Raw genomic sequence first — 25,925 nt, forward strand, 5'->3', positions numbered from 1 at the left:
TTTTCAATGTAAAGTTTCTGGTGTGGGTTTATTTTTATTTACCAGGTTTAGAATTCACTATGTATTCACATTTGGAGGATTCATGTCTTCATTTCTGGAAACTCAACTGTTATCTCTTCAAGTTGTATTGATCCACTATTTTTATTCTCTTTGCAGTTGCTATAGACATATGTTGTCGACTCTAAAAACAATTATCTTCTTTTTAATTTTTATCTAGTGTGTGTCTGTGTCTTCCTATGTGAATTATCTGTAATATGTGTATTCACTGATTCCAACTGTGACCGGTCAAAAGTTATTTCTTGCACTAATATTATTTCAGTAATTATATATTTTATTTTCATGATTTTAATGGGTTCTTATTTATGTCCACTTGTTTATATTTCATTCTGCCTATTTTTAAATAATTGTTTTAATTATTATACCTTTATTATTGTAAGGGTTCTAAGCAAACATATACTGATATTATAATTATTAAATTTTATATTTATATATTTGGTTAAGTAGATAATACATTCATATGGTTCAAAATTCAAAAGGTACAAAGAATATTCCGTGAAGTCTCCTTCCTACTCTGTCACCCAGTGCCTCTTCCTGGAGGAAAGTAAATTACAGATTCTTTTATAAACATAAGTTACATATATTTTAGCAAACACAAACATATCTATTTTAAAGGTATTTTTATATGGCTGTATTGTTTTTATTTCATTTGTTTCCTCCCTGAATATTGATTTTGTAATAGTCTCTTCAGCATTAGCTTTTCTCATGAGCTTTTTTCTGAATGACCTTAAAAACTTTTTGTTTTATTTATTTTTAAAATAAATTGTAGTGCGTATATTTGGGTCTTACAACATGATGTTACAGGACACATATAGATAGTAAAATAGTTACTATAATGAAGCAGATTAACATATCTATCATCTCACATCATTTTTTGTGACAAGAGCAGGTAAAACCTATTTATATAACATAAAATCCTAATACAATACAATTTTATTAACTTTAGTCCTCATGTTGTACATTAGATCTCGAAATTTGTTCATCCTAGCATACCTGCTATTTTATATCCTTTGACCTACATCTCCCCACTGCCTGTGCCCTCCCCTCCTCATCTCCCAACCACTGTTTCATCCTCTATCTCTGTGTATTTGAGCTCTTTTTTACAAAACCTCAAATATTCCACATGTGAGTGAGATCATGCAGTATTTTTCTTTTTTGTGCCAGGCTTAGTTCACTTAGCATAATGTCCTCCAGGTCCATTCATGTTGTGGCAAATGGCAGGCTCTCCTTCCTTTTTAAGGCTAAATGTATATACCACATTTTCTTTATTCATTAACCTGTCAATGGACATTTAGATTGTTTCCATATCTTGGCTACTGTGAATAATGCTGCAATGAACATCAGGGTGAGATATCTTTACAAGATGGTGATTTCTTCTATTTTGGGCATATACTCAGAAGGATTGCTGATAGTTCTGTTTCTAACCTTATGAACTTTAGAATTAAAGTTTGCAGGCTTATGTGAATAATGATCTCTTTCTTTCTCTTTTTCTTTCTCTTTCTATTTCTCTGTCTATTTCTCTTTCTCTCTCTGTCTCTTCTAAGTTCTTGTCAGGTAGTTTGGTGCTTACATAAGATTGGCCTCTTAGGGCCATAGCTAAAAACCTACATTTTGCACTGGGGGCCTATGACTCCTTCCCTCTAAAAATACTCCGGATATTAGAGGTTGCATAATGGTGTAGTGGGTGACTTGGCACAGGTCCAGCTCCCTAGGTTTGAGGCACTCATAAGCCTTTGGCCCAGCAGCGCCACTCAGCTTTTCCAGCCTCTTTTCATGCCTGTGAAGTCCATCTCCAGCCCCTGGTTTTGAGCAATGAGACCCACTCCTTTCTCCCTGCTCAGGGACCTTCCTCGTGCCTGCTGCTGCTCCTTCTTGCCTCAGAATCTGGAGCCCAGCAAGACCTCAGGCTCTGCTTTATCCTACAGGAAAAGTCTCGTCTTATTTGTGAGCCTTATTTTTTTAAATTATTTCTTATCGCTGATTCTGACAGTGCTATGCATTTGGAGTGGTGGCCCGGCGAGATGCTTTCTCAAATCCTGAACATACGGCATCATTTTCACTGGAAGTCAGCATTATTTTTCAGATAAGGAAATGGATATATAGAGAGATTTGTTGATTTTCCCCAGGCTATACAGCTAGCAAAAGTCAGAATTGGAAATAAATACCAGGGAACCAGCCTCAGAGGCAAGGCTTTCTCCATCGCTCGGTGAGGAAAGTTTCTCATCCGTGCTGGTAACTGTGCTAGGAGATGTATACTCATATAGTGGTCTGGCAGGGCCAGTTGGAGTTGCTACCAAAGTCTAAAACAAGGGTTTCAGAACTTACTGAAAGGTTTTCACCTCGTTGGAGGTGACAGAGCCCCACAGATACAGCAACTACAAGAGAATCATGATTAAATTATGGATATTAATTAAAGAATAATAGAAATTGGGTGAAAAGAGATAGTGGAGAGTGGAGCAGATTTATGGAAAACTTGGGACTTAAGAAGATCCAAGAAGAAAGGGTACATTTTAATTGGTCAAGGGCAAAAGGGATGAAGTGGAAGGTGGAAAGAAGAGACTAGAAAAAGATCAAGAAGAGAGACTAGGGAGCTGTGAAGTCACTGCAGAGAGAGGAGCGAGGGTGGAGGGATTGTGGGAGCAGAGGAGAGTGGAACTGATTGATGTCAGTGGAAGGAGTCAGGGAGACTAAGATGGCCCAGAATGTTAAGAAAAACAAGGGAAGGTCCACAGTCGAAATAATTAGTTCCTTTAACCCTGGAGGGAATGAAGAGAGAAGGTCCTTGAGAAGGCAGAAGCAGGAGTTTATCTCCTAGGTTGTGACTGTTTGTTATTATAGTTAGAAACTCAACATTGTCCTAAAAGTCTCATAGAGGAGGTTATGGCTATAAGTATCCCTAACTCTCATAAAGCAAAAGTAAGCTAACTATTGCTAAAATAAAAACCTATAAGCTTTTGCCTTCAAGAACTTATAAACAAATAAGCAATCAAGAAGCAAAACGGAAGCTTATGGGTCTGGCAGTAGGGCCTCTGAAGTTGTTTTTACACCAAGCTTTGTCCAGGTTTAATCAGAAAGTCCGTTACTTGTGTTATATTAAGTCAACTCCAGCTACTGGGTGTTATAGAATTTGGGGCTGAATTGACCAGAAATTGCAATATCAAGAGATAAAGTAAAGCTGGATACCCACACCAATTTTACTGAAATTTTACAAAAATGAGTGATTGAGATCTATCACTTAACTATTTATTTTAGGCTACACTATGCAGCAAATATGATTACATTTTTATTTTGCTTTATAATAATGTAGACCCAATAAAAGATTACATTAAGCACTGCCCAATCCCCAACTATGTTGTGCAGTAGATTCTTAGTCCACCAACACCATCATCACCACCACCACTGTCAACAGCATTCTTGATTACAACTAAAATGCTTGATATACAAAGGACTGCAAGACACAATTCCTTGGTATCAATAACTTTACAATCCACTTAAGAACAAAAGTATCCATAAATATAAATTAACACTATTTGGAGGTATAGTTGGCAGATGAGTAGGACAGTGACTACCTGGGATCATAATTCAGGGGAGGGATTGGTATGTCTGAGGGCCTGACCAATTGAAGAAGGCTTCATTCATTCTTAATAGGTATTTGTTGAATGAATGGATGAACACACATCTTTGGACCAAAGCACAGCTTTCAGGATGTCATTCCACTTTTTCCCAACCCATCAAATACATACTACATGGGCTCTGATAAGAGACTTCTGCCTACTAGAAGCCTCTACGTCAGCTCCCTGATCTGCCTCTGGTTTTTCAACAAAAACCTAAGTCCGTTTATCTTCCTTGGTCATCCATAAATGAATCCACCAGCACCTACATTATAGGATATAGTTAACTCATTCGTCACGTGGAACAAACCCACCCTCTTGCTATTCAAAGATCTTCACCAGCTCTTTCTTTGCATGCTTGGAAAGGTCTTCATCAACTTAAGATTGTAATAGAGCAGGAAACCTGAGGGCTTCTGATAGAGTTTCAGCTATGTGCCATGACTGAAAGCTTGCTGGTGCTCAAGGTATGTAGCTTCTTTCAATGGATCTGAACAAGTTATTCCTAAAAGAATAAAACGTCCCTTCCCACCCTTATCCTCCACTCAGCCACCACTAGGTAGACACTGAGGAGGATGCACATCCTTAGCTAAGAATGCAGTACACCCATTGCAGGAGCAGCAAACCTGAAAGATTCTCTTCATGTAGCTAAAGGAAGAGTCATAAATTACATGGATGTGGCTCAGACTTGGGTCCAGTTCTGATTTTTGCCAGTTCCATAAAAGCTCTATTTAGGAACAGGAGATTAAAATTAGAGCCTTCATACATTGCTAGTGGGAATGTAAAATGTTGCAGCTATATGGAAAACAGTTTGGCATTTCCTCAAAAAGATAAACATAGAATTAATATATGAACCACCAGTTCCACTCCTACGTATATACACAAAAGAATTGAAAACAGGGACGCAGATGTTCATATGACAATGTTCCTTGCAGCATTATTTACAATAACCAAAGGGTGGAAACAAACCAAGTGTCAATCAACAGGCAAATGAATAAACAAAATATAGACTACTCATGCAATGGAAAATAATTCAGCCATAAAAAGGAATGACATTCTGATATGTGCTACAACATGGATAAATCATGAAATTACAATGCTTAGTAAAGCAAACCAGACAAAAAAGGACAAATATATGATTCAACTTATATAAAATATCTAGAATAGGTGAATTCATATAGACAACATAGATTAGAGCTTAACAGAGAATGGAGAAGAGGGAAATTGGGAGTTATTGTTTAGTGGGTACAGAGTTTCTGTCTGGGGTGATGAGTAAACTTTAGACATAGTGGTAATCATTGCACAAGATCGTAAATGTAATTAGTGTCACTGAATTATACACTTAAAAATGGTTAAATGGCAATTGGTGTGCTAAAAACACACACACATATGTATCTATGACTACAATTATTTTAAAGTTTAAAAAAGTGATAGTGGAAGAGAATGCATTTGTGACATATAGAGTGGGTTTTCTCAAACCAAACATAAAGTATGTTGCGATAAATAAATATAAAATAAATTCAACTATGTTAAAATAAAAGGCTTCTTCTGTTATTTAAAACACAACAAGAAAACAGGAGATTAAGAGGAATTAATCACTGCAGAATAATGTGATGTCGTGGAAATAGAGAATGTCTTTTCCTCTTTGTGGGTTCAGGCGGTCTCAATTCTGAAAATAGTTGTTTGTCCTGTGAAGGGTGTATGTGTGCACAGTTAGCTCACCATGTGGACAATCAACAGAAGAATCTGGCATGTGTGGCTCACCCTGTGGTGCTTCCTGAACTCTCTTTAAGCTCCCACAAAGTGTACTCCAGGCTGAATGACCCAGACTTGGAGAATTGTCCTTCTGGGAGGTGTGGCAGATCCCACTGTGAGAAAAAACCTGCAGAAAGGGGTCAAGGCTTCCTGAAAGGTGCATGAAAATTGTCTGTTGTTGGCCAGGCATGGTGGTTCATGCCTGTAATCCCAGCACTTTCAGAAGCTGAGGCGAGTGGATCACTTGAGCCCAGGAGTTTGAGACCAGCCTGGGCAACATGGTGAAAGCCCATCTCTTAAATAAATAAATAAATAAATAAATAAATAAATAAATAAATAAAAAATAAAATGGTGGTTAGGAGCATGGGGTTCCAGAGTCAGACTCCCTGACTTCCCACTTGTAAGAGCTGTGATAACGAACATGTTGTTTAGCTTCTATCTACCTCCGTTTCTTCATCTCTGAGTATCATGATAGTACCTATCTCACAGGGATTTGGTGAAGACTAAATTACTTAAGGTATGGAAAGCACCTAGAAGTACCTAGCATATAGAAAGCACTTAGTAAATAGTAGTTCTTCATATGAATTATCTATATGTTGGAGGTAAGGGAGACCTGAGGGGAAGAAAATCAAGTTACGAAAAGGGTCTGTAATGAAGGGAACCCCTGTAAACAGAATTCTTGGGTTATGAACAGCTCTAAATACACTGTTCTACACTAATTTTTCTGAATTATCTATAACACTTCACGAAGCCTGAAATTACTGCACAGTCTAGTATAAGGTAGGGGTGTCATGAAAAATAAAGGGTGAAAACAGTAAAGGAAAGTGGGGCCTGCCCCACAGAAACTCTGCCCTTGCCCCAGCAGTCTCCTTTCCATGGGGATGGCATCAGAGTTCCAGGAGAGAAGAGAGCAGGGCACATGTTGGGGCCAGGAGCATGCAGAGGCACCCATGAGAGACACTCAGGTACCTAGAAGAAGGCTGCCATGGTCCCAGATTTGCTGGACAGCACTGTTGGAAAAGGAAGGGATGGAGAGGGGAGCCTGGGTTACTTGGGAAACATTTTCTTCATATTTCTTCTCTATTTCTACCTGCCTAGCCATGTGAGCTCACCAAGCACTTAAGAACAAAACCCAGTCCAGGATGAGTGTTCTGGTCTCCTCCTTCCAATAAAAAGGGATTATTGGCAGCTCTCACTTTAATGCCAGCTCACCAGGAAGTCAGTCCTAGTGAGGGCATGTGAGAACTATAGAAGGATTGGTGGTATGGATTTCTTTTAAGATATTGCCCTTCCCTCTCCTTCTCTACCCTTCTCCATTACATCAGGGGTTTGTTAGTCAAACCACCAGCTAGAACATTTCAAAGGTCACAGGACAAAAGCAATTACCAGTACATTTTTGTTTCCAATTGCAGATTTATTTCCACACACACTAAAAAAATCTATGTTGAAGTTACAGAATTGCCATGAACGCTACACACCATTCAGACTCAGCAGAAAGCCCACAAGAAAAGCACAAAATGAATGCACTCAGCTGCCCCTGTCCCCCTGGTGACCAGGGAAGGACAGGCAGAGCCATGTAACAGGGGAGCTGACTCTTTGGGAGGATAGGAAAGCCCAGGGTCAAGGCGAAAACAACACAGACACTGCACAGTGAGGCAGGGATAGATCATGCCAGTGGAAGGAAGGCCCTAGCGTCCCTCCTCTTGCCCAATAATAGCACACCATTTGTGAGTTTGCCCACTGTGTCCCCAACAGCAATGCACAGATACAATTCTACCAGCAAGAGCACAGAAACACAGTAAGAGCAAAAGGCAAAGCAGTTTGGGATTATGGGTTGATTTTCAGCCCAAGACACAAAGCCAGCTCAGACTTCTGAATTTTTCCATCCTTGTTCACATCGCAGTGACGCAAGAGAATCTCGCGGAACTTATCAAGGTCCACCCCGCTGATGCTGGGCTGAGGGCGACAAAAGCAACATGTTAACAGGCAAGCCAATGGTGTTCCCACCCTTTAACACCCTCTCTGATGCGCTCTAAGCTCAGGGTGTCCTGCCTTGGAGGAGACAGGCCACGGGGAGTGAGGGAATGAGTCTATCGCCTCATCCCACCAAATGCTGCCAAGGATAAGTTTTCTGCCAACAGTTTCATTTCTCAACATGTCCCTTCAGGCCAAAAAACCTTTACTTCCACATCACTTCCCTGCAGTTCTTAGAGAAACACTGCCTTATTAGCAAGCATAGTAAAGATACGTTGCCTCAAAGTAGAGAATTATAATCATAAATTTCTGCCTTGCTGCACTGATGAGAGAAGACACATTTCATTATCTCCCTGTAGGAGATTTTTGTGCCTGTGATTTAAAAAAAAATGGTTATACTGAATATAAATCTAAAACATGTGGTTGAGCTAGGGATGTAACATTTACTCCAAGGGATATGTTAGGGGGCAAGAAAGCATGTTAGCTAGAAATATGACACATGTTAGCTAGGAAAAGTTTTTTACTTCAAGCTCAAAGGCCTGCAAAAGTGAGGAATGCTTTAACAAATTGATTCTCCATAGGTTACTTCATTTAAGCTTCACAATAATGCTGGGAAGTAAATAATTCCACCTCTTTTACAGATTAGGAAACAGAGGTGCAGAGAAAGCTTAAGCTTCCTGCCAAGCTGGAAAGTTGTGGCAGCATTTTTGAGCCCAAGAATAGTCCAACAGTCCTCTGACAATTGGAGATAGTCCTCAATAGTCCTCTGATTCCAATTGAGTGCTCATTGCAAAATTTCATACCATTCTTGTGGAGAAAAGGCTGGCCTAAAGAAACTACATGAGTGCTGATGCAACTGTGAATAAACGTCAAAATCAAAGAGCCCATCGTTCAAAATGGATCTCACGTGGCTCACTGGCCCTAATTTTTTTTTTTTTTTTTTTTTTTTTTTTTTTTGAGACGGAGTCTCAGCCTCCCAGGCTGGAGTGCAGTGGCAGTGATCTCGGCTCACTGCAACCACCGTCTCCCGGGTTCAAGCGATTCTCCCCTCTCAGCTTCCCAAGTAGCTGGAATTACAGTCACCTGCCATCATGCCCAGCTAATTTTTGTATTTTAGTAGAGACACCGTTTCACCATGTTGGCCAGGCTGCTCTTGAACTCCTGACCCCAGGTGATCCGCCCACCTTGGCCTCCCAAAGTGCTAGGATTACAGGCATGAGCCACCGTGCACAGCCACTGGCCTTAAATTTAAAATAGATCCAAGTGGTCCTTTTTTGACTAGAGATGACAGCTTACTCAAGTTCCCTGAAAACCAGCACCTTTTTCTTCTGGGGGCTTTCAGAGCTCATCTGAACCAACCAATCAGAACTCAGTTAAATTAACCAATCAGGGCTCAGCTCTATTGACCAATCAGAACTCAGCTCCAACAACCAATCAGAACTAAGCAAGTTTGAATCCTTTATTTGCATAAACAGAACTCGCTGGAAACCTGGGTGGGCACTGACTGTAAGATTCAAACCCCCTTTTGTTCTCTGCACCCTGGTTTACACTGAAAAGTGTGTCCTCCATTTTCCCGTTTTTTCTTTTTTTTTTTTTTTTTTTTTGAGACGGAGTTTCACTCTTGTCACCAAGGCTGGAGTGCAGTGGCTAATCTCAGCTCACTGCAACCTCCAACCTCCACCTCCCAGGTTCAAGCGATTCTCCTGCCTCAGCCTCCCAATTAGCCGGGATTACAGGTGCCCACCACCACACCCGGCTAACTGTATTTTTTCCATAGAGATGGGGTTTCACTATGTTGGCCAGGCTGGTCTCAAACTCCCGACCTGAGATGATACACCGGCCTCGGCTTCCCAAAGTGCTGGGATTAGAGGCATGAGCCATCATGCCCAGCCCCATTTTCAAACTATTAACGGGAATAAAGCCTTTCCACCAAATTCCTTTTCAGAAAACTTGTGTTCACAAATCTAAATTTAAAAGTCAATATACAAAGAGAAAAAACAAAAAACAAATTTAGTCAAATTTCCAAGCCCCTTGATTACTGGAGTAGTTTTATGAGTGAACAGAGAAGGCAGCCACCCGCAGGTTTGATTTCAGGGGCTCTTGGAAGCACTCTCCATTACCCAACCCTGCCCCAAGGTTTTTTTCGTTTCCAAAAACAAAATCACTAAAAACGTCATCAGTAGGGGAAAAACAAACTGTCCCTTAACTAGCAAGCCACTTTAAGACTCGTTAATTTGCACTGTCCAATGGGGCAAATGACTGACACCAAATCTATTATTGATAGCAGTTTTTAAATAGGAGGAAGAAGGAAACAGCAAAAGAAATTGGGAGCCAGATGGCAGAGCAGGAATAATAAACACCGGAGTAGGGCTGGTGTTCAGAGAGAGATCAGGAGCTGAAAGTCTGGGACCAGAAGATAAATTTGATCAACTTCACTCTTCCTGAATGATTAGACTCTGAGGCCACAATGTAGCTCGACCTGTCAATAGGTTCTCTTGTAGTTCTCTGCCAGTACCAGGCAAGTATAGATGTGGCCCGAGGAAATGGGGCTCAGAGGTCCTGAAAACAGGCTGCATTCTGAGACCCCCCTGGTGGGAGTTCATTTGTGGTACAGTGCAATGTGGGAATTTTTGCTTTTCACCATCTTCAGTGACTTGTTGCTAAAACTTTTCTCCACTAAATGGCCCCAGGATCCTTTTGGCAAATCCCAAGATTAGAAAAATACTCAAGTGGTAGTCATTTACACATTAGTGTGAATTAATTTGCCAATGTATTTACCTCATTCAAACTATTCTAAGTTTGTTTTTGTTTTGTTTTGTAATTGAAGAATAATGGGCTTTGTTTCCCACCATAGTAATTATTTCCTTCCAGTGAGTGGAAAATATTTTTGGTGTATGAATGTATGTGTGTTAGGGGATGTGGGAATGAATGCGGATGTATGTAAGGGAAGTTCCTGCGGACCTTTTGAGTTATGTTTTTAATATTGAACAACTCAATATGAGTCAGGAGACCTAAATGCCACAGCTCAAAAAATGCACGTGTCACTGAAGACACATCACCAGAAACCCTTGGAGCCTCAGTCTTAACAAGAGTTTTTATAACAAGTGACTAATATAATTGCAGATAGGTTCCTGAGGTAAAAGCTCGAAATACATTAACTCTAATCTTCAGAACAACCCTAGGAGGTTGTATCTACTTTCATCATTAATTCATAGATGAGTAAACTAAAGCACAGAGAGGTTAATTAACTTGCCCACTGTCACACAGCTGAGCCATGTCAGAACCAAGATACAAATCCAGGCAGGCAGGTCCCAAAGTGTATATTTTTCATCACTACACTGTATCATAACCTTTCATGTAAAAGTGTAATTTTTTCCTCATTCATCTCATAGGACAGTGTGAGAGTGGATCTGAGATAAAATTGATTGAAAAATGCTGACCTGTTTCCCTTTAATACTGGCAGTTGGGGGACCTTTGGGTCTGGCCTTCTCTTCCCAATTCTTGCCCGTAGTAGATACTCAATTATATCTATGAAATTAGTGAATGACTATCCTCAAATGCAGTCTTCCTGTTTTTGTCATACAACTACCCTTTCCTGTACATTCCAATTCTCTTAATATAATTAAAGTTCATATCCAAGCCTTCTCTTAACCAGCACTCCACAAATCTCTATCTTATAGTCATCATGACTCCAACACTGGACCATATTCTGACCACTAGAGGAACTGAATTAGAGTTTCACTGATGGTAAGTGCATTTTATTGTAATCCACTTAAAATAATTCTCTATCAATCAAAATATTTAATTAACCAGAACCTTATTCTCTAATCATGCAAAATTACAACATGTTTTCGGTCTCCAGTTTACTATTTATTGGCCACAGTGGTGTTTTAAAACATTGAGGCGACAGGCAGAAGTTAAGATATTATTGCTTTAGATATCTGTCCAGGTCTCTACCAACAAGCCTCATCTTGTTTACAAATTATGACCTGCCATTGCTTTTTAAAATGAAAATAAGAAATTACATTGGTATTCCTTTAGGATCACTTTACTAGGCAAATGGAAATGTCTGCTCAGATACTGGGAAGTCTCCTAGCAGTGTTGTAATTTGAGAAGCTCCAGGAAGAACCTCTTCAGTCTTCCAACTTTCTTCCCATCACTAGTTCCCACCACCCCAGACATTCTTTTGTTAGATATTCACTCTTTGGGATTACATTTTCTTCTCCTTGCCACCTATCCTCTCTTTTCAGTTTTTCATCACTCAAGAGATGGCAGCACTTTAAGTCCCTAACTTAATAGTGTGAAAACATATACTATATATACCAGAATGCTATCTTCCTTGATAGACAAAGCTAGGTCAAAATGAAGTCATCATCAACTTTCTGGGTAGTGAGGGGAAGAAAAGTCAGGTTGGAGGAAAGGACATTGAAGAACGAAATGGGAAAACACACCTGCTCTTTCTTCAGATGTTTGCTAAAACTTGACAATGGATCCCAGGAATTTTAAAGCATGCAAACCACTTGATTTAGTAATTTTATTCCTGGGACGAGGCCAAATATAGAGAAAGATTTTTGCACAAAGATATTATTGCATTATTGTTTTGAATCACAGACATGGGACACCATCTAAAGTATTAGTAATAGGGGAATGTTTAAGTAAATTATGATCTAACCACAGGTGAAATATTATGTGGTTACTGAATGACCATTACTATTATTCTATAATAGGCTATATATAGTATACTCTATATTATATATAATATACTATTATATTGTAATGTCTATTATTCACTATAATCTCAACCATATAAAAACATACATAGGAGAGAAGTCAGTTCACAGTCAGTCTGTTAGAACATAGAAGTTATGCTTCTGTTTTTTCTGGTTTCTGTTTTCTGATTTCTCTATGACACATGTATCATTTTTACAATTTAAAAGTGAAAAGAAACATTTTTGCGAAGGGCTAGCTCTTTAGAGAGGCACATGTTATATTCAATCCTTTATTGAATCTATCAATAACAAGAGGTATTGTCCCCTCTTGCCAACCATTTTCCTGTCAATAGCAGAGAAAAAGCAAATGGGGTGTCCATCAAGGAAAAGAAAGAACTTTAGGGAAGCCTGTGGGCAGGAACTCCCATCACTTCCAGGCAGCCAATTTATTTGGCTTCCGATGTTACTGTTCACATTTATACCTTCTCTTGGGAGATCTTGAATTTCTTGCCATTCTACTTTCTAATTTAAGTTGTGGATTCTTGTGTTGATTTTTATGCCTCTCTGAGTGAGCTACGGATTGTTAAAAAGTCTTGTAGGCCAGGCAGAGTGGCTCACGCCTGTAATGTCAGCACTTTGGGAGGCCGAGGTGGACAGATCGCTTGAGGTCAGGAATTTGAGACAAGTCTGGACAACATGGTGAAACACCATCTCTACTAAAATTATGAAAATTAGCTGGGTGTGGTGGCATGCACCTGTGATTCCCAGATATTCAGGAGGCTGAGGCAGGAGAATCACATGAACCCAGGAGGTGGAGGTTGCAGTGAGCCAAGATCACACCATTGCACTCCAGCCTGGACAACAGAGTGAGATTCCATCTCAAAAACAAACAAACAAAAATCTTGTACAGAAGTTATTGTGCATATGATTAACAATATTGTATTGTATACTGCGGCCGGGCGCGGTGGCTCAAGCCTGTAATCCCAGCACTTTGGGAGGCCGAGACGGGCGGATCACGAGGTCAGGAGATCGAGACCATCCTGGCGAACACGGTGAAACCCCGTCTCTACTAAAAAATACAAAAAACTAGCCGGGCGAGGCGGCGGGCGCCTGTAGTCCCAGCTACTCGGGAGGCTGAGGCAGGAGAATGGCATAAACCCGGGGGGCAGAGCTTGCTGTGAGCTGAGATCCGGCCACTGCACTCCAGCCCTGGCGACAGAGCCAGACTCCGTCTCAAAAAAAAAAAAAAAAAAAAAAAACAATATTGTATTGTATACTTGGAAATTTGCTATGAGGGTAAATGTTATGTTAAGTGTTCTTGACATAAAAGAAAACAAAACAAAACAAAAAGACAAAAAAAGGTGGAGGGGGTGGCTAGAGAAATGTTTGCAGATAATGGATAAGTTTATGTCATTGATCATGACGTGGTTTCATGGATGTATACTTACATCCAAATGCATCAAATTGTATACATTAGGTATATACAGTGCTTTTTTAAGTGTCAATCATATCTCAATACATTTGTTGGAAAAAAAGAAACCATGTTTATTCCTCAGGGACCTGCTATCTTATCAGATTGACAGAGGAAAGACTTGGGTGCCATTTTTCAGAGCTTGGGGAATGAGGTGTTTTGATAACCAAATAATCTTGTTCATGTAAAGTCAATATATACATCATATATGATTGTCCAAGAATTAAAAGACTATAAGATAAGCTTACTTCAGAGTTATTACTGTAAACACCAAAAACCCTGACCCAGACTTTGTAACTGGGCCACGTTCCTGCTGACCCCATGGTATATGCTCTCTGACACTGTCTTTTAAAATAAATTCCAAATACTGATTTGTTTACTTCTCCCATGGCCCTTTTTTATAAAATGAAAATAAAGAAAAAAGTCACAGGAAAGACTCTGTTTATAAAGCCAAGAAATGTGAAATTCAACTACTGGTCATCCTTTGACTACAGCATACAAATTATATGGTGAGTATTTTTAAAGAAACCTAGAAGACTAAGGAAGGTCCAGTAAAGACTAGGAAAGACACAGTAAGTGTATGCACCTTCAATTATCGGAGGAGAACATTAATAATGAACTACTGTGTACATATGTTTTAGCTCAACAAATCATCTGGAGAATCCCAATAAATTCCTTCTGAATTACTGACCACAGTCTGACTAGGTCCCTAGGAAGTAGCTCTGTCTCAAATTGGCCTGATGCTTACACTGAGAGGTGCCTTTGTGCTGCCCCAGCAGCTCCACAGAAACAGAGAGGCAAAAAGGGGCAAGGATCTTCACCTTCCCATAGAGGTGATATAAATCCATTGAAGAATGAGGCTGATCTCTGCTTCCAACTAATTTTTTGCATGGTCCAGTATTTTTCCCATCTCTTTCATTTTCTCTGGAAAAAATGTCTTGTCTGCTACATTGTTGGTTTGGATTTTCCTCCTACTGGCCTTTGAAAACCATTGCCAAACTCAATGACAACTGAAAGGCAGAGTTATTGAAGATTATTAAGATTATCCAGATTCAAAAATCATGATTTTTTTACGAAGGGATCCAGTAAAATTACACTGATTACAGATATCTGGGCTTTCTCTTAGAAAAATCATATGGAAATAGCAAGTATCATAGTCACTAAAGTTATGACAGTTATATCACTTTCCAGATCAATATGTGGTAAAGCCAATGTTTTTTGTTTTTAATAATAATTTATTACCATGGTATTAATTAGTGAAGTAGCACAATATTAATTGCCTTATTCAGATTTTCCTTCTGTAATCTTCATGGCAACTTTATGGAAGTAGGATCTATGACAATTTCCATCTTCCAGATGAGAAAACTGAGGTTTGGAGATGCAAAACAACTTGCCCAAGGTCTCATGGCAGGGAGTGGTAAAATCAGGCCTGGAACCCCGGGGGTCAGCCTAGAATCTGAATTCTTAGCTTGAATTCTCGTCAGCTTCTTAACTTTTACTTGCCTTTATTTTCAACATTTTTCTATAGTATGCAGAGATAATTTTATAATCAGAAAGGAAGCAAAAATGTTCAAGCTATGCATACTAAAATATGTTAGTTAATTGCCATCTGACATACCTATCTTTTAGAAGTTTTCTTTTGTACTGGCTTTTTTTACATTATTGTTTTGGACAGGAATATCCAGTAGAATGGCATAGCCATGCATTGAGCTGCTGATTCCTTTTATGAAATTCTCTTTCAATAACTATTCTCAAGCTCAGAAATGTACTCCAAATATTACACCAGCTTTGTTCTAAGAAAATAACAAAGACTATTACTTTTGGGAATCATTCGATATCCCAGGGTCTGTGATCAGTGTTTATGTTATTTCTAGTCAGCACACAACCTTGGGACGTAAATATTGTGCCCATATAACAGATGAGGAGACAAGTATCAGAGAGATTGAGTAACTTGCCCACAGATATACAGTTCATAAATGGCTGATCTGGAATTAAAGCTCAGATCTGTCACAGTCCAAAGCACTGTCTCCCATTTTACACTGCCTCATCTACAAAAAAAATTCCAGTTCTTTTCATAGCGAGGGAAAAGAGAAAGAAGGGAGAATAACTAAAATGAGGTTACCAAAGAGGAAGAGCAGCAGCCACCCCCAACCAAGGCAGCCCCTCTGGAAACCACTGCTTCAAATTCTGTAAATCAGATGTATTCTGATTCAAGCAGAGCCTAATCACTCAGCCCAGCCCAGCTGCCTCCCACAGCCTGGCAAAGACGTGGGATGCCGCAAAACTGTTTTCAGCAACAAATGACACCTCTGACCTGAGAAAAAATTGTTTCCCACAAGTTTGAGACTAAAGAAAAGGGGGAGCAAAGAAGAAGGGAGGTTGATTTGGTTAATGACTGATTGCTCACTGTGACTGTGCATCCACACTCACAGCTGGGCTGTGTGTGGGGGCCATGGAACAGCAGAAGGCCAGAACCTCTGTGGAGGGTGGTGGGGTAGAGTGCAGTAAGGTTCCAAAGCCCCCAGGCTCTACACTCAGGCAGTCACTGCCCTTGGATCCAATGCATAAGAGACCAGGCAGCTCTCAAAAAACTGTCCCATTCATTCTCTCAAAAGCAAATTAAAACTCTAGTTCAGCAAATGCTGCCATGCAACTTTAATATTCCTATAGATAACTGCTCAGTTTCTATTACAGAAGCCATTCTGGCATTAAATAGATAATGGGTGAAATGGGATTTTCCTCTAGCAATCAATATAAAAAGCAATATCACACCAATACCCATCAATTATTCTGGCTGTGCAAATGCCTGTAAAATCTCCAACAGGAGCAACAAGAGAACGAGGAAAAGAAGAGGCAAGGGACCCGTTGGGATGAGAACAACAAAAGAAGGGAGTCACAGAAGACGTCTCATCAGGCTAATTAGACGTCAGAGAGGGTTTTATCCATGCCTGCTCTATCACAGTACACAAACTTTCTGGAGATTCATGCAAAAATTGATATCTGGACATTTTTCAGCTGCAAGGCTCCATAGTGTTAATCGGATTTTCAAAGAAGTCTGGAACTCCACAAACAGTTCATAATTGCTACTCTAATTTTTTGCCATCTGGGCTGACCAGAAAAGAATCATTGTGTTCTGAACAAACCTCAAAAACTCCCTGAGGATACAAGACTACTAAATTCATTGTCTACACAATCCCATGGAAATGGAAGAATTGGAAATGATCTGCTGAACTGGATCATGTAGCTGGTCAATACAGTTCAACAGGACCTCAAAGGAAATTTTTTAAACGTTGTCTATCCTACATAAAACAGCTGTGTGATATAAATATAATCTAAACTTCATCTGCCCCAACCTCAGCAATGTCTTAACCCATAAATAACCATCTTAGGCTAGGTATTAGATAAGCCTCTTAGTAAAAAAAAAAAAAAAAAAAAAATATATATATATATATGTATAAAATTCTGAAGATCAGTTTTATTACATGAAATTCAATTAAATGTTTTAGTTATTCTAATAACCAAGTCTAAAGGGAAAAGGGACTTTCTGTAACCAAAAAATAGAACAGAAAGATATTCAGTGGCACTGCGGTCCTTCGGTAAAATAGCTGGCCTTTAAATGATGGTAAAAAGATACCTGTATGATAACTTCAAGAAATTTAAACTGCAATCTTAAGAAAGTGAGGGAGGTTTGTTGGGTTTTATAGCAATTCAAAGGTTATTAAATAAACTGCATCTCTAGATTTTATCTTTGACATTAACCTTCAGTCTCACTGATTCCCACACATAAAAAATGGAATCAATCAAAATGACAACCCCAGTTCATAAGAAGAAGAACCTGCACTCACCTGGACAAGCTCCATCATGTCTTTGACAAACCCATCCACTTCTGGGCCTTCTAGGGCTCCCGTTTTACTCTGAAAAGGAAAAGATCCACTTGCCTAAAAATCATTTTCTTAAGCCAAAAAGCAAAGGAATAAATTAGATAAATAAACCGTATCAGTATTCTTGTGTGGCCGCAAATAGATTTAGAAGTGGCATGTTCCAATTTATGTTCTCCATGCAGGACGTGAATGTTCCACATGAATTAAAATAACTCGTTGAAAACTGCTCCATGTAACCAAATGAGAAGTCATACTTTTGAGTTCCTCGGCTTTTGTAGATTGCAGTCTTATGTCATATATTGACTTTATTTGCTTCCTGGGTCCTAGGCCTCAGTTTAGATAAGTGTTAATTGTACATAATATTAATCCTTTGAGGTATAGGTTGAAACTTTTTTATCTTGCCCTATAATTTGGCAATGATATGGTGATTACTAAAATATTTATTTTAAATCCAGGAAGACTACATTGAATGAACATGTTAGAATTATCATTTGGTCTGCACATGAGACCCTTTATTCCCATTTTATAACACATGCAAATATGAACATCTATAAAATACAATACATATTAAAGTATTTGTTTATTCTCTAAAGTTCCACTATAATAACTCATCTGCTCTCTTTGTGATTTCTTAATCCTGAGCCTTTCACATATCATTTTAAAAATTCCATTCCCTAGTGTATTTACCAAACACTTACATAGTACTTATCAGGCACTCTCATAAAAGCTTTCTAAACCTGAATTCATTTAATTCTCATAACATCCCCAGAAGGTAGGTATTATTATCCTTATCACCCCAATTTTACGAATAAGGAAAACAAAGCACAGGGAGGCTAAGGAACCTGCCCAAGGTCCCATAGGTAATAAGCCATGATTCAAACCTAGGTAATTGGTCACAGAAGTCACATGTTTAGCCACCTCTATGCTAGACTGCCTCTCCCAGGTGATGCTGTTTTCTGCTCAGAACATGACACATAATTATCTAGTCTGATTAGTTTCAGGGAAACATCCTTATAATCTTTCCCAACTTTTTTCTGCTTTTCTACTTTTCTTCCTTCTTACATCATACTATCATGTCCTTAGGAAATTTAATCTCTTTGCCATACTTTGTACTTATAATTTTTATTTTCTCCCCTTTTCATCAAATAATTGGTTCTACAAGAAAAATAGTTTTCATGATAAATAGGTATGACTTGTCCTCTATTTCTTTGGGTTGAATACTGGGTTGGGGGGTTGTATGTTTTTATGCATGATATTATAAATGAACTCTTAGTCCTACAAGAAGGAGAAAACTTGTAGTTTGGGTCCAAGGAGCCAAAAAAAAGTTATCTTTTTTTTTCTTTTCTCAACCATATGTACTCCTTTGGCTCTTTTTACTCTATTCTCAGAAGGTCTATAGAGAAGTTGAGGGTACCTTGACCTAGAAACACACAGATGGGATTGGTATTCATCATGTAAGTTTAGGGTCTGTTGGGTAAGATGGTTCCACGTAGGGGCTAAACAAGTTTCCTACTCAAAGATGGCCAGCACAATATAAAGAGGCACACTTACAACATCATAGTGGGCAAAGATTTTCTCAAAGTCCCTTTTCCTTTCTTCAGTAGAACAAGCCTGTGTAAGGAAAAAACATTATGTCAGTCCAACAATGTGACAATTCAGCTGTACAATTCTTCCAGAGTCCTGGACAACTTTTGTAAACTTTGAGTCAATGACCTTTAAGATCCCTTGATTCCACACTGAGCCTTGTCTGTTTCTAAATAAGTTATAAAGTAGAGCAAATAGATGCCTTCCCTTCTTCTTTCCTGCTCAAATCCGTAGAGAAACAGCAATGACATAAACCCATCTATAGAAATGTCACTACTTACATCCATTTTAAATTGGAGAAGGAAGTTTTCCTGAAGAGCCAGAATCCTAAATTAAAAAAAAAAAAAAAATCCACATAAGGATCGTTCAGCTCTCAGTTATATGAAAATTTATAGCCCTGGTGTGTGGAAAGTACAGACAATTTCCTGCAAAACAGAATAGGTACTTGAAAGACAGAACTTCTTACATCACGAAAACAGAGAAATTAATTGGGAAAAACTCGTAGAGATTAGTAGTCACCACAGACTTTTAAAAGTTCATCTCAGTGGAAAATGCACAATATGGCCTTCTGGAAATTCTCTCCTTCATAAAGCAATGAGAAAACTGGAAAAAATAGTCAAAATAATTTTCCCAGAGCTCTGGAAAACAATTAAAGTCTTGCAGCAATCTGGGGAGTGTTTACTCTGAAAAAAAACAGCTAAATCTTTTTTTTTTTTTTTGAGATGGAGTCTCGCTCTGTCGCCCAGGCTGGAGTGCAGTGGCGCGATCTTGGCTCACTGCAAGCTCCGCCTCCCGGGTTCACGCCATTCTCCTGCCTCAGCCTCCTGAGTAGCTGGGACTACAGGCGCCCACCACCGCGCCCGGCTAATTTTTGTATTTTTAGTAGAGACAGGGTTCCACCGTGGTCTCGATCTCCTGACTTTGTGATCCGCCCGCCTCGGCCTCCCAAAGTGCTGGGATTACAGGCGTGAGCCACCACGTTTTAAGACAGAGTCTCACTCTTTCGCCCAGGTTGGAATGCAATGGTGCGATCTCGCCTCACTGCAAGCTCAGCCTCCCGGGTTCACGCCATTCTCCTGCCTCAGCCTCCGGAGTGGCTGGGACTACAGGTGCCCGCTACCAGGCCTGGCTAATTTTTTTGCATTTTTAGTAGAGATGGGGTTTCACCGTGTTAGCCAGGATGGTCTCGATCTCCTGACCTCGTGATCCTCCCGCCTTGGCCTCCCAAAGTGCTGGGATTACAGGCGTGAGCCACCGCACCCGGCCCCCAAAATAGCTGAATCTTGGTTAGAACAATGACTGTAGCATTTAACTTGCCCTAATACATACACAGAGCCCGTTAGCAAGAGAGTGGGCGACTTACTGGTCCAAGACATTTTAGAAAATCTCTGTCCAATCATGAACTGACCATTGAACTAACCTAGCAGAGACTTCAGTGGACACACCTGACAAAGAATATAGACTTCATAGAATTAGTTCAGAAAAGTCACCAAATAAACAACAACAAAAATCATCAATACACCAGAAATATGACCTATAAGAAATACTAGAGGGAGTCCTTCAGGCTGAAATTAAAGGACACTAGACAATAACGTAAATCCACATGAAAAAATAGAGAGCACCAGAAGCGGTAAATATATAACCCAATATAAAATACGGCATAAATGTATTTTTTTGTGTGTAACTTTTTTGCTATCTGATTTAAATTACAATTTCATAAAACAATAACTAAAAATCTATGTTGTTGAGCACACGATATATAAAGATATAATTTTAACAACAGAAAGGAGGAGAAAGGCATTTGAACTATATAGAAGTAAAATTTGGGGTATAATATTGAAATTAAGTTGTTACTAATCCACAATTAGATTTGATCTAAATTAAAATGTTAATTGTAATCTAGCAGACAACCGCTAAGAAAATAACTCAAAAAAATAGCAAAAGAAAAATAAGGGAATTAAAATAATACATTTGAAAATGTCTGTTTAACGTGCAGGAAGCGGTAATGGAAGGATAGAGGAATTTTTAAAACTTAAGACAAAGAGAAAACAAATAGCAAATATAAATCCTACCTTCTCAGTAATCACGTTAAATATACACATATTAAATACTCCATTAAAAGCACAGATTGGCAGAATAGAAAGAAGTAAAACTATCTCTTTATAGATGATACAATCTTGTATATATAAAATCCTAAGGAATCCAACAAAAAACTACTAGAGCTAATAAACAAATCCAGCACACTGGCAGAATGCAAGATTAATATAAAAAATTCAATGACATATCTATACATTAACAATAGCCAGTCCAAAAGTGGAATTTGGAATACTAATCCTTTTATGATAGTATCAAAAAGAATAAAATATTTAAAAAATTTAATGAAAGAGGTTCAATTTGTAGACTGAAAACTACAAAACATTGTTGAAACAAATTAAAGACTTAAGTAAATGAAAAAACATCCCACGTTCATACCTTGGGAGACTTAATATTTTTAAGGAGACAATGCTCCCCAAATTGATCTGCAAGTTCAAAACAATCCTCATCAAAATCTGAATTGGCTTTTTTGCAGAAATTGACAATCTGGTCCTAAAATTCATGTGAATATGCAAATGAACCAGGATAGCCAAAACAATCTTGAAAAAGAGGAACAAAGTTTGAGGACTCACATTTTTTATTTCAAAATTTGCCTACAAATCTACAGAATCAAGATAGTGTGTTTTGGCATAATGACAGACATGTAGATAAATGGAAAAGAATTGAGAGTACAGAAATAAACCCATACATATGGTCAATTGATTTTCAGAAAGGGTGCCAAGACCATTCAGTAAGGAAAAATATTCAAGAAATGGTGTTGGGACAAGTAGATATCTACATGCAAAATTAAATTGTGCCCCCACCTTACACCATATTAAACAATTAACATGAAATGGATTTACATAAAACAGAAACTTTATAATTTATATAACTCTTAGAAGGAAACAAAGGGGTAAATCTTCATGAGCTTGGATTTTGGCAGTGGCTTCCTAGATATGATATCTAAAACACAAACAACCAAAAACATTAGACAAATTGGACTTCATGAGAATTAAAAACATTTGTGCTTCAAAGGACATCATCAAGAAAATGAAAACACAACTCTCAAAATGGAAAAAAGTTTTTGCTGATTATACATCTGAGAAATGTCTAGTAAACAGAATATACATAGAACTCTTACAGTTCAATAACAAAAGGACAAATCACCCAATTTTTTAATTGCGCAAAGGATCTGAACAGACATTTCTCCAAAGAAGACATACAAATGGCCAGTAATACATAAAAAATATTCAAAATGCAAATCACAATGAGATACTACTTCACACCCACTAGATGTGAAGTAGTATCTTCTTTTTTATATATCTTTTTTATGATATATATCATAAAAAGTATAATCTTTTTTATGATTAAAAAAGATGCAAACAATAACAAGTACTAATTAGAATATGGAGAAATTAAAATCCTGATACATTGTTGGTGGGAATGTAAAATGGTGCAGCCACTTTAGAAAACATTTTGGCAGTTCCTCAGAAAATTAAATGTAAAATTACTATATGAACCAAAAGTTCTGCTTCTTAATATATAACCAAGAGAATCACAAACACATATTTAACCCAAAACATGTAGCAACATTATTCATAATCTCTAAAAAGTGAAAATAACTCAAATGAACATCAACTGATGAATGGACAAAATGTGATATGTACATACACGGGACTATTACTCAGCCATAAAAAGGGATAAAGTTACAACATGGATGAACCTTGAAAACATTACTCCAAGTGAAATAGCCAGATAGGAAAGGCACATATTGTATGATTCCATTTATATGAAATGCCCAGAATAGGTAAGTCGATAGAAAGAGAAAGTAGATTGGTGGTTGCCAGGGTCTTGTGGGAGGAGGAAGAGGGGAGTGACTGCTAATGGGTACTGGGTATCCTTCTGGCATAATGAAATGTTCTAACATTAGATACTGGTGATGACTGGACTTTATGAATATATTAAAATCTACCAAATTGTATACTTTAAAAGGGTAAATTTTATGGTACTTAAATTATATCTCAATTTTAAAATAATCTTGTTTTTGTTTTAGAAAGCAAATATGTCTGTCTTTTCTGTATAATTATAATTATACTTTAATAGGATACAATCAGTTTCAATAGATTCAACATTAGATTCATATTGTATTCATAGTCGTGAGGATATATAGAAAAAGTAGAAAAAATGTAATACAATTATGTGGAAAATCTTTCCTCCTCCAAATGCTCAGAATAGAGGGAATTAATTTGAGCCAATTAGAAGATAGAATATCCTGGAAGTCTGCAAGGAATATTGTTCTTACTATTTGCTGGCACCAGGCAGCCTAAATCATGTTGCCAGTCACAGCACATATACTTGGGAGGTGCTTTTATGTAGAGGAATTGAACTGCATTTCAGAGCTGAAAGTAGAGAGAGAAAATTCCTATCTGCAAATGTTTTAAGGCCTCTTTGTTGTTGTATTAGTTTCCTAGTGCTGCTGTGACACACTGCCACAAACATAGTGGCTTCAAATGACCATAATCATTTACAGCACTTGCAGCTGAAGTCTGAAATTGATCTCACTGGGCAAAATTCAAGCTGTCAACAGGGCCACATTCCTTCTGGAGGCTCAGGGAGAATCCCTTCCCTTGCCTTTTTTCGGGTTCTAGAGACTGCCTACATTCTTTAGCCTCTTCTTCCACTTTAAAGCCAGCAACTAGCATTTTCAAATCTCTCTGTGACTCTGACCTTCTGACTCCCTCTTCCATATTTAAAGGATCTTTGTTATTACATTGGGCCCAATGTGGATAATCCAGAATAATCTCTATTTTAAAGTCTGTTGATTAGCAAACTTAATTATATCTGCAACTTTAATTCATTCTTGCCTTGTAACATGAAATAGTCACCAGTTTGGGTATTAGGACGTGGACACCTTTTTTTTTTTTTTTTTTTTTTTTTTTGAGATGGAATCTCGCTTAGTCACCTAGCTAGAGTACTGTGATGCAATCTTGGCTCATTGCAACCTCTTCTTCCTGAGTTCAAGCAAATCTCCTGCCTGAGCCTCCTGAAGAGCTGGGACTACAGGCATGCACCACCACGCCGGGCTAATAATTTTTTTTTTTTTTTTTTTTTTGTATTTTTAGTAGAGACAGGGTTTCACTATGTTAGCCAGGCTGGTCTCGAACTCTGACCTCAAGTGATGCACCTGCCTTGGCCTCCCACAGTGCTGGGTTTACAAGTGTGAGCCACCGCACTCAGCCTAAGATGTGGACATCTTTATTCTGCTTACCACAGTTCTCATTTTCAAATTCCATATCAAACTGGTTTTGAAATACACTTGGCACCCCATATCTGTGGGTTCTTCAGGGCCAACTGTGGGACTTGAGCATCCGAGGATTTGGGTATCTGGCATCTGCGGAGGTTCTGGAACCAATCCCCAGAGGATACTTAGGGAAGACTGTACTAACTGATTTTGCTGCCTTGCATCTTTGTTCAGTGCTACTGTAACTCCATCAATTCACAACTACTCATTGAATCCCCCTCATTGCACAACACTCCACCAAGTGAGAAGTTATTCAAGGGGTTAAGGCATAGTCCCCGCCCTACCAGCAGGACCATAGCAAACCCGCCTCTACAGAGTGTTTGGACATATGCAGAAGGCCCTATTAGTTATCACAGTGATAGAGGGGGCACAACTAGCATTTTGTGCATAGGGCCAGGGATATTAGGTTTCTGGCATTACATGGAAATTTCCACAGAATGAAGAATTGTCCCATGTCTCACTTGAATTTCAAATGTCCAGGGGGGCAATCATGTCTGTAAAAATCCTGCTTTTAATTATTTGTGCTTGGAACTGAATTCTTATTTGCATAAAAACTCAAGGTTTGCATAATTTACTACTTACATAAATTTTCCACATGGTAGATGAATTGTGTTGAGAGATGAATGTATTTTGTCTCATTTGGAACTCTGTCAATACTTATTTATTATTTCATGAAATCATATCAACAGCACCTGACTTACCAAAGTGCCACAATTGTATCAGTTAGCATCTCAGCTGCCCCATTTATAATTCTACACAGGTGAAAGCATGTGATCACTTCATTATATCTTCACTATGATTGTATGCAAGCACTTATACACTAAAATGTGCGTTATTGTATAATTAACTGCTTTCCTTTTATTTCGCCTTTATAAGTTACAGTCTGTGCATGATGTTAGTTATTTTAGCATTGTATACATAGGTAGGTCATATTGGATATGGACTAAGAGGGCAGAGAGCAGTCGCTCTGAGCCCTTTATTAACCCCAGCCTCTCAGGGCACACAGGGCTCCTCAACTCTCACTACTCTGAGGTGTGCACAACTGAATCAGCGCATGGATGAATAGATGCTTTTGGTGAAGGGAACCACGAGATTGCAAGCTTTTGTTTTCATCTAGATTGTCATCTATTGAATGAATCCTTTGGTTGCTTTGGGATTGGCTCTCTCACATAGCTCTCTGACCTCTACTTGAGAGGAACCCTGCCTCTATTGACCAAGAGAACCAGATGGGATCCAGGGAGCAGAGGCAAGATGCCTTCTGTGCCAGGCCTGATGGAGAAACACTTTTGTCCCTCTTTGGCTGGTCCCTCAGTGGCTCTTCTATATCAATGTGGCCAAAATTAGAATGAAGGTCCTAAAAAAAGTAGCCAAGGAGGACACACAGGCTGCCTCGCAATTCCTATCAGGCACAGATAGAAGGCCATTTAGTCTACTGAGGTCAACATCCTGGCTGTTACTGAGGAGAAATTCTTCCTGGTGAGTCCCCTTTCACAGATATCAAAACCTGGCTGA

General features: G+C 38.7%; 1 protein-coding gene and 1 long non-coding RNA gene across 5 annotated transcripts in view; one reads left to right on the forward strand and one right to left on the reverse strand.

The window, feature by feature from the left end:
* Nucleotides 1-25,925, forward strand: part of LOC105482563 (uncharacterized) — a 111,233-nt gene that overhangs the window by 55,101 nt on the left and 30,207 nt on the right. For 3 of the 4 annotated variants that reach the window (XR_011623957.1, XR_011623959.1, XR_011623958.1), the window contains one exon: nt 7,324-7,406. The exons of the other annotated variant lie outside the window; for it this stretch is intronic. This is a non-coding gene — a long non-coding RNA (uncharacterized lncRNA). Of the gene's footprint in view, nt 1-7,323; nt 7,407-25,925 lie in introns of those variants that run through there. 4 annotated transcript variants of the gene reach the window in all.
* Nucleotides 6,804-25,925, reverse strand: part of LOC105482564 (secretagogin, EF-hand calcium binding protein) — a 50,173-nt gene continuing 31,051 nt past the window's right edge. Inside the window, exons 8-11 of the mRNA XM_011742737.2 lie at nt 19,321-19,366; nt 19,007-19,066; nt 17,420-17,488; nt 6,804-7,376 (exon numbers count right to left, since the gene is read on the reverse strand). Coding sequence (XP_011741039.1) covers nt 7,248-7,376; nt 17,420-17,488; nt 19,007-19,066; nt 19,321-19,366 — 304 coding nt within the window. The 3' untranslated portion in view covers nt 6,804-7,247. The remainder of the gene's footprint in view (nt 7,377-17,419; nt 17,489-19,006; nt 19,067-19,320; nt 19,367-25,925) is intronic.

Source organism: Macaca nemestrina, chromosome 5 (assembly GCF_043159975.1).
Source record: "Macaca nemestrina isolate mMacNem1 chromosome 5, mMacNem.hap1, whole genome shotgun sequence".
Classification (NCBI taxonomy): Eukaryota; Metazoa; Chordata; class Mammalia; order Primates; family Cercopithecidae; genus Macaca; species Macaca nemestrina.